The sequence below is a fragment of the Ursus arctos genome, unplaced genomic scaffold (genome assembly GCF_023065955.2).
Source record: "Ursus arctos isolate Adak ecotype North America unplaced genomic scaffold, UrsArc2.0 scaffold_14, whole genome shotgun sequence".
NCBI lineage: Eukaryota > Metazoa > Chordata > Mammalia > Carnivora > Ursidae > Ursus > Ursus arctos.
This window is the reverse complement of record NW_026622808.1, coordinates 61755797-61774217: the sequence shown is the minus strand read 5'-3', so window position 1 is coordinate 61774217 and position 18421 is coordinate 61755797. Positions and strand designations below refer to the sequence as shown.

Here is an 18421-nt window from a genome sequence, read left to right as displayed (position 1 = left end):
TCAAATATATTTCAATTAGAAAAAGGAAAAAAACAGATTTTATCATCCATTTGTAGTTAATAAGAATATCCATTTTCCCTCACCACCATGTATATTATTGGATTTTTTCATCTTTAGCATTCTGAAGACTAAAAATTGTTTGAGATCAGATATTCTTATATATGGATTGGTAACTAATTTCAATAAATAACTTCCCCAATCAGTTTCTTCAGTTTAGAAGGCCTCTCTATCTAAGAGTGCCAGATCATCTTGGAAAATTTGCCTTGTCTATGCAGTCTTCATGAACATATTGCTCCAGCAAGACCAATCCCTCTCATTTCTTGCAAAAAAGCTACTTTCTGGTGGTTTTATATTGAAGGCCAGAGTTGCATGTTACTCCAAAACAGAATCATTCATTTATCCCACCCACTGAAATTTATCGAGCATTGACAAATGCCAGTCACTGAGTCACTGTTTGGGGCCCTAGGGATCCAGAGAAGAACCAGAAAAACCAAGTGCTTGCACTCAAGGTACTTATATTTATGAGGAGGCACAGGCAAAAAGTACATGAACAAAACAATTACTGTTACTAGTTACTGATGAAAGACAGGAAGAAATAGGATGTAACTGGGTTGGAGAGAACTTCAGCTGGAATGGAAGAGAGTTAAAGGACCCCTCTAAGATGAGTCTGGAAGGTGAAATCTGAATGATGAGAAAGAGAAGTTCTGGGTGACAGCATCCTCGACAGATGGCACATCCTGTATAAAGGTCCTGGGAAGAAAATGGTCACAGTAATTTCAGGGGCAGGAGTTAATATCAGCAAGATGAAGGGAAATCAGCAAGTATGAGAAGCATAGGAAATGAGGGTCGGCACCCCATCATCTACGGAAGGGGCAGCAAACTTTTTTTCGTAAAAGTCCAGATTATAAGTATTTTCTGCTTTGCAGGCAATACGATCTCTGCCACAACAGCTCAACTCTGTCCTTGTATGAAAGCACCACTGGCAGTATGTAAATGAATGAACATGGCTGTGTTCCAGTAAAACTTTATTTATGAAAACAAGCAGCTGGTTGGATTTGGCCCACCAGCCATAGTTTGTGACCCTTGTTCTAGATCTCATAGACTCTAAGGAAGAGTTTAAATGCTATAATTTGCATGGTGACAGAGAGGCAATGCTAATATTCGTACTACTAGTACTACTACTACTAATATCCATGGGAAGCCACTGGAGAATTCTTTTTAAGGAAAGAAAGGGATATGATTCCCAGTTGTTGGGGTCTCAGGGCCTGACATATTACAGGCACTGAAAAATCAATTGCTAAATAACAAGAGCCATTCTAAAAGACAAAGAAACTATTTGAAAACTCTCTTTCTGAGAATATCTAGCTCAGGGGTGGTCGGCAAGGAAGAAAAAAGAGTGCTACTATGGGGAACACTGACTTCCCAACAGCTTTATCGGTACATCTACTAACCCGGTGTTTTCAGGCCCGCGCAATGGGAAGCACGGGATCAAAAAATTGACGGTTGATTATAAGCCAAGCAATCAGTTGGAACATAAAGCTGAATGGGACTACACAGACACGTTAGAGAGACAATTTTCAATTTTAGGCACCTGAGGACCCGTTAGAGACACCAGCGCTTTTGTGTCAGGCAGACTGATTGCCGGCATCACTGAAGGAATCATTCCCTCACATTTTCCTTTCCTAACAGCTGTAGTGGGAGACTGGCTTTCTATGACAAAATGAAACAATAGCCCCTTCCATTCCCCAAAGCTCTTTATTAGGATCTAAAATTTGATGAGCTCACTTACCAATCATCCACACAGCTCGAACCCTAGAATCAGATGGTGGGTCTCCTCTGCCATAAGCATTTCTACCGTATCCGGTTCATTTCCTGTCAGATGTTTGCCTCTGTCTGTTGTTTGTTAGCTTTTGTGCCATATCCTCAACAGTGGAAAACCTAAAGCTTCTGAGCCCGTTCCCCACTACACTCTAACCAGGTAATGTCCCAATTTTGAAATTAACGCACAAATGCCAAAGTCTGATAAAACACGTATCGCTATTCCTGTCCACCCTGCAAGGATTCTGGGAAAAAGAAATGAAGAATTAGATTGAATTTCACTATGTAAGTTGGAATTGTCTGTGTGGTTCCTTGCCTCTCAGTTAAGTTTCTTAAAAAGAGAGAGAGAGAGAGAGAGTGAATGCACCGGACACTTCCATACCTCAAGACCTGTAACACTAAACAAAGAGATAATTATCTTATTTCTGGGTTAAAACGAAGCACTCCGTTCAGCTGGCACTTGGTCCAGCACCAGATAGCAGCCCTTGCCTCATCAACAATGCAATTTGGCCATGGTTTCCCAACCTAGTCACTCTGACAAGGCACTGGGAAGATTACCAGAGAAATACAATGGACTTGATCGAATTGGAAGATTTAGCCAGCTTAAATACCTAGTCTTGGATGCGAAAACCCAATCATTACAAGCTGATCTGGGGCTTTGGGGATGTGGGCCAGAAACTCCCAGGTGTGAACAACTGACTTCTTATATATAAATCAAGCTTCACTGGAAACAGTATTAGCTTCCTGAAAGTGATAAATCAGAAAAGTGCATTGCATCAACATTTAAAGTGAAACTGTAGCCTGCAATACAAGAAAGAAAATGGGACTTTCTGTTTCAGTCATTCAGTTGCCCATCAACAGATTTTACTGGTAAGTCACTGTGCCTGACTGAGGTTCCTCCAAGGGCACAGGGATATTTGAGAATCTCAAGGAATTGTTAATTTGGTGGTATTGACTTGCCCTTTATCTTCCTTGCTATAATGTACACTCAGCCTTGCTCTGTAATTTCTTTGTTGACGGTTTGTATACACTTCCCTTCCCCAACAACTCCATGTACATGACACTTGAATACGAAAGTATGACTTTTGTTCAGAGTTGAGAAATTCCACAAGTCCTTTTGAAGTCTGTAATTAGGTCTTTTTCTTCTTTTTTTTTTTTTTTTTTTTTTTTGGAGGTTGTTCCACTTCCTGAGGCACTGACGTCCCAACAGCTTTATGGGTAAACTCAGTCAGACCTAGAGAGCCAAATGTGGTACAAAGCCGGGGTAGAAAGCTACCAAAGGCACAGGTGAACAAACTTGGCCATCTGAGATTTTACAGCTCCACAGCAGATGGCACGCACCCTGATTCTAAGACCCCACTGCCAGTCAGCTGAGGACAGCTTTATTCATTGGGAAATGCTTACCATTCAAAACCCAGAGACCCATTATTATCCTTGGAGGAAACCAGAGTGGCAGCAACACACTGAGGATACCCAAAACCAGGGAGATTGTGTACAGAAAATATTTCTAATATATACTCTTCAAAGCCATTCTTACTAATACCCATAATATAAATCAACAACTACTGTGCTGTAGTCTCTCCTCTCGGTTCCTCTCTACCTGGGACAGAGGGTGTAGACTGCAGGCAGTATTCCCAAGTCTTCTCCCCACCAACCATCCTACGGAGCAGGGAAGGGAGCAGGATCCTAATTCTCATATCCCAGCTAACACTCCCTGGTACAGGAGGTTTGTTTGGCACCTTTACCAAAGGGAAGTAAAGGTGGGGACAGCTGGATACCAGCTCTGATTCAGTGTTTTTCTCCAAGAGAATGGTTTCAGCCTTCCTCATCCTTTGAATTATATACTGTCATGGATCTAAAAGTCTAAATATAGGAAAAGTCCATTTAAATCATCACTGGTAACCACTGTCTGTCTCTCCAGGATAGAATTTCACATATCAATTATAAAAGGTTCTGCACTCTCTTCTGATGTGTGGATTCCCCCCAGCACACACACACACCACCAAGCAAAGGTTTGACATCTGCTGGGTGTCTTAAAATTCAACCCAATTCTGGCACTTTCTACTTGGAGATTGCATCAGACTCTGTAGGTTAAGGGCTCAGTCCCATAAAACTGCACCTTCAAGTCAATCTCAAGTCCAGGTTGTCACCTGTGCTTATGACCCAAGGCTATAGTTTAGAGGTTTCAACAACACCCTCCTTAGGCTTGATTAATTTTCAATAGTGGTTAACAGAACTGAGAAACTTTTACTTACTACATTACTGGGTTTTTTGGTTTCTTTACTTTTTGTTGCTTTGTTGCTTTTGTTTGTTTTAAAGATTCATTTATCTATTTGAGAGAGACGAGAGCGAGAGCATATGTGCTCACGAGTGCAGGGAGGGGCATAGGGAGAGAATCTTCAAGTCAACTCCTCGATGAGCATAGAGCCTGACACGGGGCTCGATCCCACGACCCCTGAGATCATGAGCCTGAGCTGAAACCCAGAGTCAGATGCTTAACCAACTGAGTCACCCAGGCACCCCTTGTTGTTGTGTGTTTTTCTCTTTTTTTAAATAAAAGTATATAACTCAGGAAGAGCCTGATGATAGAGATGAGTAGTACCTAGGTATGGGGAAAGGATGCAGGGATTTCCTGCTCTTGAAGCGTGCCGTTCTCCCCAGATCTCAAAGTATTCATCAACCTGGAGCCTCTCCAAACGCTGTCCTCTTCGGTTTTTATGGAGGCTTCATTATAGGCATCACTGATTAAATCAACAGTCAGTGGTGATCCATTCAACATGCAGGTCAGGGAGTGGGACTGAAAGTTCCAACTCTCTAATAACATGCCTTGGCTCTCCTGGTAACCAGCCCGCATCCTACCGTAGGGTCCAGAAGTCACCTCATTAACATAACAAAAGGTAGCTTTATTGCTTTCATCTCTTCAGAAATTCCAGGGGTTCTAGGAGCTCTGTGCCAGAAATGGAACGAAGATCAAACATACCCTTCTTATTATAAATCACAGTATCATACTATCATGCAAACCATTACTCGTAAGCAAAGAGGAATCTTTTGAAACTATAAATCCAACAATGTTCCATACATCCCCGCCCTAAATTCATTACGGAACATCTCCCCCTGCTTGCCTAAAAAACAAAATCAAGCAGTAATACACGGTCCTCCAGGATTTCACCTCCCCCTGCCTCTTCCGAGTTAGTTGCTGTCATCCCCCTAATCCATACTAACTCCTCTACTTTCAGTTTCCCCAAATACAGGACTGTTTTACCTTCTGCAGACTCTCCTGCCTTGATCTAGAAAGCAATTTTTGCTACGGGGAGCCTGGGGCGGAAGAATACAGTTCTCCTTTACGGAGCATTTACCAAGGGCTATAGAGTATTCAGAGCACTCTTATCCTGTAACTCATTTACATAATTCTAGTTTCATTACTGATACAATTTATAGTTTCAATACTGTGCACATAGGCCTGTAGGTATCAGAGCACTTAATGATTAAGTTTCAAGAAAACAGAAGAAGAGCAGAGAAGGAAGAGCGTATCTGGCAAAGCAATTTTTAACGGCTTTATCGATATGTAACTGATGTATGATAAACCGCATGTATTTGAGGTATGAAATTTGATCAGCTTTGACACATGCATGCGTCTGTGAACCCACCACTCCAATCCACAGAGTGAACACATACATCACCCTCCAAATTTCCTTGTGCTCTTTCATAATTCTTCAGCCCCCCCACTCAGCCCCGGGGAACAAATGATCTGCTTTTTCTCACTAGACATTAATTTCAATGTTAAAAATATTTTGCTGTAAGTGGAATTATACAGTACATACTCTTCTTGTCTGCATCCTTTCAGGGAGCCTAATTATTTGGGACTTAACCGTGCTGTTGGATACATCAATAATCCACTGCTTTTTACTTCAGAGTAGTATTCCATTCTATGGCTAGACCACAACTTGTTTACCTAGTCAGCTGTTGATGGGCATTTGGGTTGTTTCCAGTTTCTGACTACTAAAAATAAATCTATAAAAGAATTATGGGGCGCCTGGGTGGCTCACTCGTTAAGCGTCTGCCTTTGGCTCAGGGCGTGATCCCGGCGATCTGGGTTCGAGCCCCACATCAGGCTCCTCCGCTGGAAGCCTGCTTCTTCCTCTCCCACTCCCCCTGCTTGTGTTCCCTCTCTTGCTGGCTGTCTCTATCTCTGTCAAATGAATAAATAAAATCTTAAAAAAAAAAAAAAAGAATTATGCGCAAGTGTGTGGACTATCCGTTCGCTTCTCATGGGTAAAGAGGTAGGAGGAACGGTTAGAGTAGTACAGAGGTGCGTGCTTCACATTTGAAGACCTGCCCAGCTGTTTTCCAAAGTGGCTGACTAACTCGTACATTCCCACCGGCATTATGTGAGAGTTCCAGTGGTTCCACACCCTTACCAGCACCTGGTGCCATCAGTTTTATAAACACTGTATCAAGCAATTTAAAGATCTCATTTTCTCTTACACAAACCAAGAAGTAGCAATGATTATACACGTTGGGCACATGGAAGAACCTAGCACCCAGAAGGTTGAATGACGCGTCCCCACAATGTGCAGCGATCAGGTTCAGAGCTCCAGCGCGTGCTGGGGTGTGGAGACACGGTCCTCTAGGACCACAGGGCAGCCGGGACCTGCACAAAATACTAAGTAGACCAGGATTATGGTCTGTACTATGGGTATCTCAGGATCCCGAACCCGGATTTGGCAGCCCCCGACTGCTCACCAGAAGGCTGTGTTCTGTTACCATCTCCTGTGCTTTGAGAAGAGTTGTCTCTGAAAATGACAGGTGGCCTTTGATGCTCTGAGAAATGCCAAGTAACAGAGATTCGTCTGAACCTCCTGGTACTAGTTATAAAGGTGAGGCCTGTGTCGTTGTGAGTGTGTCCTTTGGAGGTGGGTATCTCAAAGTGAGAGACACTTCGGACTCTCAGAGGACACCCCACGGAGGACCGATTCAAGACTTGCTCAGTTTTTCCTTTAGCATCAATTTCTCTTTCTTGAGCACCTCTCTGTTCAAGCTTTAAGGGTGGGGCCTTTTGTTTTAATACGGTAAGCTATTTCCTTATTAGTTCTCACTCAGTTCGGTTTCACACAGGCTCTTGGATTTTACCTGCTGAACTAGCTCTTCTGGCTAAAGGAAGGGACTAAGATGGTGAAGACTCCAGTTATCCTAGGTGACTGCACCTGGGATTAGCGGACACATCATGAGGGGAGTACAGGACGGCACTATCCCAAGCCATTGACTGATACCAGACGTAGAGACAGCTGGTTTCAGAGTGCTGTTTGGAGAGGAGCTCAGTTATCATCAAGGTCACAGCAGGAAGCAGAAAGGAGATGGTTCCATATGCTTCTGATATAAATTTGAACAGACAAAACTAAACAACAGAAGCAAGACCTCAACCACGAACATGCTTTCCCATCGCAGCATGGTGCACAAATGACCTCGGCCGAAGCTAGGCACTGGGACACTTCTCTCACTTGTGTTTAGACGCAAGGTGAAGGTTCTACTAAGCATTCCAGAAAAGTAAGGATTTTTGTTTTAAAAGACACTTGTATTTGTGTATGAATACGTGTATATCTATGTATTAGAAGCAGAGTCATCAGACTGTTGGCAATGACTGTATACAGACAATGGGAGGAAGTCCTTTCTCTTGCCTCATTTAGGGAGCAAATTAAATAGTGGACAATGCTACTTGCAAAAAGAAAAAAAAAGAAAAAAGTATCTCTAAGCATATCTCTATTTCAGTAACAAAGCAGCATAACACAAAAGGAAAGATAAGGCGTATTATATTCACATATTCTTTTAATGTTCAAAATGTTCAAAGCAGCTTTCAAACCTGCTTTATCTTCTCTAGCCCCTCAGGCCTTCTTCAAACCAGCGCCATCTTTTGTCCGTCTAGCCCAGGAGCTACTTGACTTAGTTTTCTTAACTCCCGCTGCTTCACCTCTGCTCATCCTCGAGTACCGTCCCTGGAATTCACATTCCAAAACACCCTGTGTTGACGTCCCACCCGCCTTTATAAACCTGGGTTGGCTTACGGGGATAAATCCAAACACGGTCCTCCGTAATCTGGACATGCTGCTCTTCCCTGCATCGTCACCTCTGTCACAGGGCCCTGGCCTCCAAAATCAGTCGGGGAGAACGGAGGGGATTGCATCAGAGGGAAGACCTTGCATAATTCAACACAAGCATAAGGGAAAACATCAGCCTGAGAAAGGAAAGCAGGTATTTTAGCTTACGAGCTCTAATATTTAAAATTGACTTGGTCTGTCGCTTTGAAAAGTTGGGATTCTTGCCAAAAGTTTAATTTGGGAGTGAAATGTTGGGGTTCACGCTATTTTAAAGTTTTCCCATAAAATGCGGTTTTATTAAATTTTATTCTTACACCCTCATATTTGCAAGAGTCAAAGTCACGTTAACACAATCTGTCTCTTCAGTCTCCATACCAGGCGGTGAAAACGCCACCCCCTACTTTTTGACATGGGATGTGATTTCTCACTGCAATATCACAGTGCTTCCTCTGCCTGGTAACTCCAGTCTTCTTGTCACATTTTCATGAAGTGGAAGTGGAGTTCCTGTTTCTGGGTGCCCGTCCTGCATTCCTGGTGTGACAACTACAGCATGCCTCACACTATTCAAAGTTGGTTTGAAAATATTACTCCCAAAGAGAGCTAGGACTGCTCCTTTCTGTGTGGCATTTAAAACTTTAAAAGAAGAGATGTGTAATCAGAGACAAAATAGAGACTAATTCAAGCACACCCCCATTTCCCTATTCTTTTATATTTAAGCAGATTAATTTTAATGGAATGCACCCAGCGGCTCTTGCACAAAGACAGCAAACAGCCAAATGGAAAGAGATATCAAAGGTCATTTGTTAGTGCCCAGTATTAATCAGAAATGACACATGGATTTCAAATTTCTTCCAGGTTTGACTTATTGGTAGTGGCTGCCTAAAGACTGTGTTGATAAGGATTTTAGAACCGCACCTGGGTTAAGGGGAAGCTCACTGTAATTGATTACCAGTGTCTGCCTATGGCATGGATTAGGAAATGCTTACCTACTTGCCAAATATTTCTGATCCCTAATATCAGGGCTTACTTTGTGTTCAGAATCTGGGCCGCTATCTGCTGCATGTGGAAGATTAAAACGTTGGCTTATAGTCCAAACCACTTTAGAAATACTCCTGGGAAACCTTCCTTTCTGCCTATTCTCTTGCTTCCTCTGGTTGCAGGGTCAGTGCCTTGGTCCTGCCTTGTAAGGTCTCCGGCCATAACCCTGGAGTTGACACTTCATTCAGACCTTCTGAGTCTAGACCTTGTCTTTGATTGTGAATAATGTCTTTCTGATCTCCTGGTTCCTTGATCTCTGGACCTCCCAGTTGCTTGAGATGAGAATTAATTTATTCCTAAAGGCTCTAAAATTAAGAGATCAGAAAATATTTATACGACATGTTCTGCGGATTAGGAAGAAAAATCTCAGGTACTTTTAAGAAGCGTGCTTGGTTTGCAGTGACAAACCTCCAGCATCCTCGTTACGAACTCTAGAGTTCTATGCTCATCTGTTGCCCTATTGAACCAGTTGGGAGGGGCAGACATGCAATATTTTTAAAAACAAGTTCCAGTGGGGATTATCACAGACACAATTTTGAGAACCATGGAGTTAAGGACCCTGAGCTGGTTCAGAGATAGCTAGCAGTAGCCCTACTTCTGTCATCTAGTGGAATAATTCTTCGATGAAAACCAAAGAATCCCATTATTTAAGTGCTGTAATCCATACTGTTCTACTCAGATATATGCAGAAGAATGGTCTGGGGGTGGCATTATAGAACACACACTCCTTCCTCTAAGCCACTACTCTTTTTCCAGCATTTTCTCTGAACAGAAAATGCCTCAATCCTTTTCTTTCTTTTCTTCTCACCAACCTCCTACCCAAATAAACACATATGCACAGAGGGGAAGACCTCTGAGACCCTCCAACTCCACTCATTTTATATCAAGGTCTACTTTGCCTTTGCAGAGCCAAGCGGTGTAGAGCTTGTCTCCTTATCCACGTGTAAACAAATGATACGCTGGTTTACCTAGAAAGTTCTCCCAACAACTGGCTAAAAAGATTTGGATAAACATAGCATCTACAGGGTTTCTCAGATTTTGGCAGGGTAGCTTATATCCTCCCTACCTGAAGCATGCTCTTTTCCAGGCTGCATGGAAAAAAAAAAAAATAGATAAGCCACAAACCAAGGCTTTGTGTTCACGGAAAACAATCTAGTCCTCTAGCAGCTATTGCTAGTATATACCCATGGGACATTACCACACTCACTAGACCAGCTAACTCCTACCGCTCTATTGCTCTACTATTTGCAGTGTTTCCTTGAATCATTTCAGTCATCGAAATAGAACTCCTAAAACCAAGGGTTGTTCTCTAATGGCTAAAGTTTACCTCTTCCATCCCTGACCGTGCTGCATGATCCCCATTCTAAAAATCACAGGATTAGCAACAATAAAACAAGATAACTGTAACCTCCTGCATCCTTCTTCACAAAAGCAAAAATATACTGAGGATTGATGTTTCACAAGAAAATAAACAGTTCTCATCCTTTATGCTGTGCTAACGAACTTAAGTGATAAGAAATTTCACAAAGACATCGCTAGCATAATCAGAATGAACTCAATTTCCTACGACAGCAAATAGTTATTACTGAACTCACTGCCTAATCTTTTTTTTTTTTCCTGTTACAATGGAATTCTTCCACTTAAAACACTTAAATTGTTTGATCTAAACAAAAATGTAAGGGCTGTGATTCTGAATATTGCTAGCATGGTAATGATGCCTTTTTCTGTGATCTCTATTGCATCTGGCAATTTGCCCCCTTCCGCAATTTAAATTCCATGGTTTCATGTACAAAAACTATTTTTAATTTATCACTCATGCTTCTCTAGCCATATGCCTATCTTTAAGATGTGTGAATTTCCATGTAAGATTCACTGTTCCCATTTGGCAATTTAGTACCTTTAATTGTGCCAATCAACCATGTAAAACATCATAACCCATCGAGAGTATACAAAGAAAAAATTCATGTCTTCTCAACTCCAGGATACAAAGCACACTGCTTGAAGACAGCTTAATTTTTCTTGTAGTTCAGTTCTACCAGCTCAAAGCCTTCTAGAACAACTGAAATCAGTGAATTCAATTCCTGAAACCCTGTAACATTTTCAGGTTTTTAAGTGAGTCAATTATACCCTTGACCTTACTGAAAAGATTCATAGTCATGACTAGAAATGGCTAGAAATGACAAAGGAAATGGTAGACACTTACAGTGTCAAATATTACAAGGCCCATCTATAAAACAGCGGCAGGTATTCCTGCCTCTTGCATTCCCCAAGAATAAATTTACAAGAAAAGGATTTAATGTTCTTAACCTGCTACATAGGCAATTGTGTTTGTTTTAATAAAAAAATTATTATTATCTTCATAGGCTTTGATGGTACACATCATTTCCCATAAAAAGTTCAATAGTTATCAACTTACCAGCATACATTTGGGAAATTCTTTTTCTTTTTCTCTCTATTGCATTTCACTACCCTAACTCATATTTTACTATTCCCCTGGCCCAGGGATAGAGAGAAGCGATAAAATGCAATTCAAGTTGGTTTCACAGACAGTAAACATGCATTAGGAATTTGAAACATACTGTTGGAAACATACTATGCTTGTTGAGCATATATTTTAGAACTTCCTCTAAGACACTTTATGACTAAAACCATATCTGGAACCACTCACTGTCCTTGGTTGCACAATTCCCTGTGGTTTTATGAGATACTCATTTAAAAAAAAAAAAGAAAAGAAACAAAAGAAACAAAAAAGGCCCCAAAACCCACACAGACCAAACTGATAGCTTCTGAATCAAACAATTTAAGTGAAAGACATTGTCTTAGTTGGAACACCCGTCAAATGTCATTAATTATTTATATGATTCTATGAGAATAGAAGTAACAACGAAAAATTCAGATTCGACTAAGTTCTAGAGGCACAGATTTGTGAATCTGTAGAGATTCCTACTTCAATCCTTGCTTTCCTCACATAGGGCACTAAGTCCTTGAATGTTTTACAGACTTCTCCAAAGTAACATGGAATCAGGCTAGACTCCCTATGTTCTAACTTCTAATCAAGCCATAACTGTGCTCTCTCCAATACAGCGCGCCAGTTAGGGCTCTAGGTCTCGGTTCTGGCTTCAGCTGTACGGCCCTATCAGAGCTGACTTCACTGAAGGACAACACATCTTATTAAGATCAACATATTAGAACTGCCTAATTTGCATATATACAAAACCATATCCAGGTGAGTATAGAAGTCAGATGTGTACGAATCTCATCTAGAATCAATGCTTTAGTGTTGCTTAATTTGCATGCCTGTCAAACACACAGCTAGACGTGCATTAATTGCTTTAAGAATCAACACATTAAAGCTGCGTAACTTACAGATCCGTAAAAATGCGTAACTATATGGGGGAAGCATGTACACTAACCATATCTAGGACAACATGTTGGGGCCACTAATTTTGAACTTCCATAGCTTGATGACCCCAGCTCTACTGCATACGGTCCCTCCCACTGCCAGAAAGTTGAGTCTCTGGTATCACTCTGAATCACTTGATGCGATTAACATACCTCTAGTCTGAGGGAGCCTAGGGTGGAATGATAACCAAAACCTTCCAATATTCATCTATTATACATATACATATATATGTAATATGCAAATAGGCAATGTGCAGATGGGCAACTCTAATACATTGTGTTGCTCACACACTAGATCCAATCCATGTGACAGCCTAGACGGTCACTAAGAAGAGTGAGAGAGAGCTAGTAACGACCATCCTCATCCTAATGAAGGACTGTGGCCTTTTTCTCCTAGTCCAAGAAAACATATGTGTAAGAAGAGAGGGTGGGTAATGAATGCATAGGAAGGTTCAGTTTGGATAGATCACACAAATTTATACTGCATAATCTCTTGCTACATTGAATAATTCTATCATAAATTAACTTGAAGAAGTTACCTTTGGTTGGTTTCCAGTGAAATGAACATAGCACACTTCCCTGCAGGTTTTAGATTTCTGTAGCATTGATGTCTAGTAATTCAGGATATAAAACTTCTCACTCTATACAGTCAATTTGCTTTCAATATTTACAAAAACAAAAACAAAAAACAAACCCAAAAAACAAAACGTATTTTTGAAATGTACAGTGTGGTGTGCATTTTCACTTACCTTTTCCGCTGACTGAGCAGTGCCAAAAAAAATGGGAATGAAGGCAAGCCACACTATACACGTCGTGTACATAGTGAATCCAATGGGTTTGGCTTCATTAAAATTCTCTGGGACACCCCGAGTCTTGATGGCATACACAGTACATGTGACCATGAGAAGAATGCTATATCCCAAGGAGCAAATGATTTGGAGATCTGTAATGTCACATTTGAGAACTCCCCTGGCCTGCTCAGGGTTCATTGTCTTATGTTCATCATAGTCTATGATGATATTGGGTGGGTCAACACCAAACCAAATGAAAACACCTAGAAGCTGAACTGATATTAAACTGGAAGTGATGGCCAGCTGCGATGTCGGGCTTATGAGTCTGGGAGCTGTCACTGACTTCTTGCCCTGCTCAAATATGCGATAAATCCGATTGGTTTTCGTCAAGAGGGCTGCATAACTGATGCACATACCCAAGCCCAGGAAAACTCTCCGGAAAGAACACACTGCCACATCGGGTTTGGCTATCATCAGGAAAGTGATAATGTAGCAAAGAAAGATGCCAGTCAACAGAACGTAGCTCAATTCCCGCCCGGATGCCCGGACAATGGGCGTGTCATTGTAGCGGATGAAAGTGGCCATGACAAAGATGGTGGCGATGATCCCCAACATTGCCAGGAAGACAGGGATGACGGCCCAGGGGGAATGCCACTCTAGTTTGATGATGGGGATATCCTGGCAGCCGGTTCGGTTTTCATTGGGCCTCTGGTCGTAGGGGCAATGTTGACATGTCATCTCATCAAACTGGTACTGGTAGCCGTCACAAGGCTCACAGGTCCAGCAGCACGGAGTTCCCTTCTGTGTCTTCTTTCTTTGCCCGGGCTTGCACGGCAATGTGCACACTGAGGAGGGGATCTCCCGGACTCCTTTACCCCACTGCATGTCCTCTATCTGCAGAATAAGAAATGAGAAGGGGTAAATGGCAGATTAATTCAGAGAAAAGGAAAAGGATGGAATATAAATGATAGCAGCAGCATTTGAGACTTGACAACATGAAGGGACTACCCACCCCCCCATACACAGTCAGTATAAACTACAACCAAGATTTAACCCCAACCATTACACCCCAGCATCCTTACTTTCCACCACTATGGAATATGTCAAACCTGCCTGATTCTAAGAATTCCCTGTAGAAACTATTAAAAATACAAATCCCCTGTTCCTACCCTAGACCTGCCAAATAAGAACATGCTAAAAATAAAAATAAGTAAAAAGACCCTTGGATCTTCAACAAATGCCCAGAGGAGTCTTATGATAAATCAAAATAAAAATCATAAGTAATGAGAAAAGTTACATGCGTCTCCCTTATTGGCTGTTTTTTAAAAAATGTTTTAAAATTATTTTAAATGATATTGCAATGTTGACCACCTTCCCTAAAATTCTGTAGGCATCACTGCCATTGTCAATGAGAATTTTTGAAGCAAATTCAGCCTAGTCTATTATTTATCACATAGGTTCAACAAGGTTCATTACTGAAGTCAATGGCATTTGACTGTAAGTGATTAGGAAGCATTTGATTAAAAAAATTACATGGTCTAGAAAACTTTTTTTTTTTTTTTAAGATTTTATTTATTTATTTGACAGAGATACAGAGAGAGAGACAGTACACAAGCAAGGGGAGCAGCAGGCAGGGGGAGAGGGAGAAGCAGGCTCCTGGATGATCAAGGAACCTGATGTGAGGCTCGCTCCCAGGACCCGGGGATCATGACCTGAGCTGAAGGCAGATGCTTAACTGAGCCACTCAGGCATCCCCTGGAAACCCTTCAATATTGATCATGTACCTATTTGGAGATGAAATTTAAAACTAAAATACTATATTCTTGAGGAGGATGAATGTGGATTTGCTTAATTACAATCGCGGTTTTCTGGAGGGGAATTCATAGTCAACAGTGTTCTGAGAAATAATACCATTAGAGACAAAGAAAAAGCACTGTTGGGCTAAAATTTCATTGTAGCAGAGATCTCTCATTTGCCAGCACAGCATCTACTCTTCCTCCTTCCTGATATCAGTTCCTCAGATCTATTTTCTACGTGCTTGCTGTAAGATGCAACTTACAGGGAAGCCCTGTGGCGGGACAGGGAGGGGAGGGAAATTTACTTACGTGACCCAATCTCCGCCAGTTAGTGTATTGCGCTAGTTCTCAAGTTTGAGCAGTCATCAGGATCACTAGGAGGACCCCTTATAGGCTGGGCCCCATAGTAGGATCTTTTGATTGTTTGGCTCTGGGAGGAGATCTGAGAGTATGTATTTCTAACAAAATCTTAGGTGATGTTGTTGATTCTCTAGGGACCACACTCTGTCAAAAACGGATACATTCCAACCTCCTAGCCACAGAATATGGGTCAGGGACAGGATCATTAGAGAATGGAAAGGAATTTAATTTTACTTTTACTAAGATTATACACAATAAAAATCTTTGTTTTTGTTGGACTGGCAGTTTCTAGGATGTAAAGATGCCAGTGCTCAGGGCTATTAGAAGGAAGGAGTTTGTAAGAGAAAGAAGTCAACACAAAGGAAAGGATTACTGAGAAAGAGAAAGATAAGAGAAAGATTACTGATTGGACTGTTTGAACTACTTGATATAGCCATGCCTGAAGCATGCATGATTCCCAAGCCAGTAAGTTCTGCTATGTTGAAACACGTTAAGTGGCATTTCTGTTACTCACCACCAACAGTCCTGAAAAACATATATGCTAAATAAATACTTTCAGTATCTACAAGTTGCAAAAGGTGTACTAAGTCAGCAAATTATAGAATAAATTCCAATGAACAAATTTAATTGATATTCTCCATACCTTTTTCATACAGTTGGACCAAAAAATAGGTTAGAAAAATACTGGAAAACCTGAGGCTTTTAAAAAATGTATAATATTAAGAGATAAGGGGGAAAGAAAATGAATTTATTTCTCTTGGAAGTTTAGCACCATATTAAAACAGGGTGCGATGTATAGCAGGTTATAATACTTCCATCAAAACTTGAATGAGAACTATACTCAAAATCTAAATCAAATGCAGGTTACTGAAAAAAATGGCCCAGGGATTAAGCTTCATAAAACATCATAACCTTCTATGGTTGAATTTAAACTTTAAGCAGAGACCCAAGAATCTTCAGATGACTGGTGTAAACTCATTTGCCTGAATGCAAAGCCCAAGTCAGCACTAATAAATCTTACTAAATATAAAGCATAATCATCTTTTTCTCAACATCATCATTTTTGAGGTAGTAAGTCACTGGCAGCCACCCCAAAGTCATAAAATTAAGGAAATAATTTGTAATAAAAGAGAAAGAGATACACGTTAACTTTATAAATATCATATTGCAAGAAGTTGGAACCTAAAAAAATGCTATTATTAATACAAATGTTTCTAAATGTCAAATTAAAAGGTCCTTCTCGTGGTTAATAAGAAAGATTAACAACAACAACAAAAAACCCTATAAATAAATTTCATTAGCTAAACTTGAGATTGCCTGATACCAACACTAGTAGATAGTAATATGCCATATGATTAAACTTGATCTATGGGAATAGATGCAGGGCTTACACAAATATAAAAACAAATTATCATTATCTGTAATATTTTACAGCCAACTTTAAATGTTGCCAGCTCACTATTCTCCCCCCGCCCCCAGAATAAAATAAAATGCCCAGCAATCCTGAATAGCTTTCTTTCCCCCTTTAACTTATCCAAATATATACAAGAGCTGTAACTACAAACATTACATTGATTAATTTGTTTTCAATTTTCATTTAAAGTACATCTCAACTCAGTTTAATTGTATATATTATGGCAACAAAGTTGCCTCTTGCACTAAATGAACAAAAGTTTAATTTACTTGCTTTGCCAACAAAAATCATTATTGAAAATACACTGTGTTGAATGAAGGTACCAACTAACCTTTAAAAGTCCTAGTAAGTGAGAATTTTTTTAAAGCGATACATTTGATTTGTGTGTATTTATACCCAACCACACAAACTCAGTGGCTTGTTTCATAAGAAGAAACAGTCAGCTGCAAACGCCCATGGGTACTTATCGAAGGGAGAATAATCATTTAGGACTATGAAAACTCAAGTATAATGTCAATTTACTTTGCCACAGGCTAGTGGGAATGCAAATTTCAATTTTATTTTGAATGCTGCAACAAAACCATGTTTCAGTTAGCCATACTTGGAAAGCCAAAGCTAAGGTGCAGAAAGATTAGAAAAGGGGGCTAGGATGTTTACTACTATTTTCTTTAGAAGATATAGTTCTACATTCTCTGATAAGGATGCATTTTCCTCCTGGACACCAATGTTTATGGGTATTAGATACTGGATCTGCTCAGCAGCTGGCTCATGGGGAAGCGATGTTGAAATTCTAGCTCTTAGCAAGAGAAGAGAACTTTATTGATAGTACCATCAATTAACACCATGTGTGGCACAGAGCATATATGGACAGGTAGATCAATGGTTTAGGAAAGAGGTAATACGGAGTTCTGGCCAATGAAAGCAAAAATAAGCCTGATGTAGAGTCCTAGGAAAGTGTTCTTCACTCTTAAAAGAGACACAAAGAAGAGATAAACTGTCTTTAGCCTTTATGTTTTTTTTTTTTTAAAGATTTTATTTATTTATTCGACAGAAATAGAGACAGCCAGCGAGAGAGGGAACACAAGCAGGGGGAGTGGGAGAGGAAGAAGCAGGCTCATAGCGGAGGAGCCTGATGTGGGGCTCGATCCCATAATGCCAGGATCACGCCCTGAGCCGAAGGCAGACGCTTAACCGCTGTGCCACCCAGGCGCCCCTGTCTTTAGCCTTTAAACTTTGATGTGGGCAAACATGATGTATGGAGCTGCAGCAGCCGTTTTTCAACCATGAAGAGACAAGCTACGTGAAGAAGCCAATATACTGAGGATAGGAAAAAAAAAAATAGATAAAAAAGAATTTGTGTCTTTGATGATGTTGAACTAACTTCTAGGCCCAAGATGGAGCCATTCCTTCCCAGGGTGCCATGTCAGCAAACCAAACTTAGATAGGTTCTGTGTCCCTATATACAGGCTCCACTTGACCAGACGCAGAGGGTATCCAGTCAGCCAGTCCCCAAATGCCAAGCCAACTCTGAGCTTTCTCACCCCAAACAAGACTGACAATACGGCCCCAGCCAATCAGTTATTTTCTGTTTGTCTCTTCTTTGTTTAGTCTTTATCCTGTAAAAAGCTTTCTGCCTTCCACCCCATTTTGTGTTTCTCTGCAAGGAGACCGTCTAGTTCTTGAAGTGTTAAAATTAGTTTGTATCATCTA

At 40.8% G+C, this 18421-nt stretch overlaps 1 protein-coding gene across 3 annotated transcripts in view; it reads right to left on the bottom strand.

Moving 5' to 3' along the window:
- The window catches only part of GRM7 (glutamate metabotropic receptor 7), an 852405-nt gene that overhangs the window by 143564 nt on the left and 690420 nt on the right, over window positions 1-18421 (bottom strand). For all 3 annotated transcript variants that reach the window (XR_007191722.2, XM_057311893.1, XM_044385029.3), the window contains exon 8: window positions 13100-14035. Coding sequence is in view for 2 of the 3 variants with exons in the window: in XM_057311893.1 (XP_057167876.1) it covers window positions 13100-14035 (936 nt within the window). In the remaining variant the exon portion in view is untranslated. The remainder of the gene's footprint in view (window positions 1-13099; window positions 14036-18421) is intronic.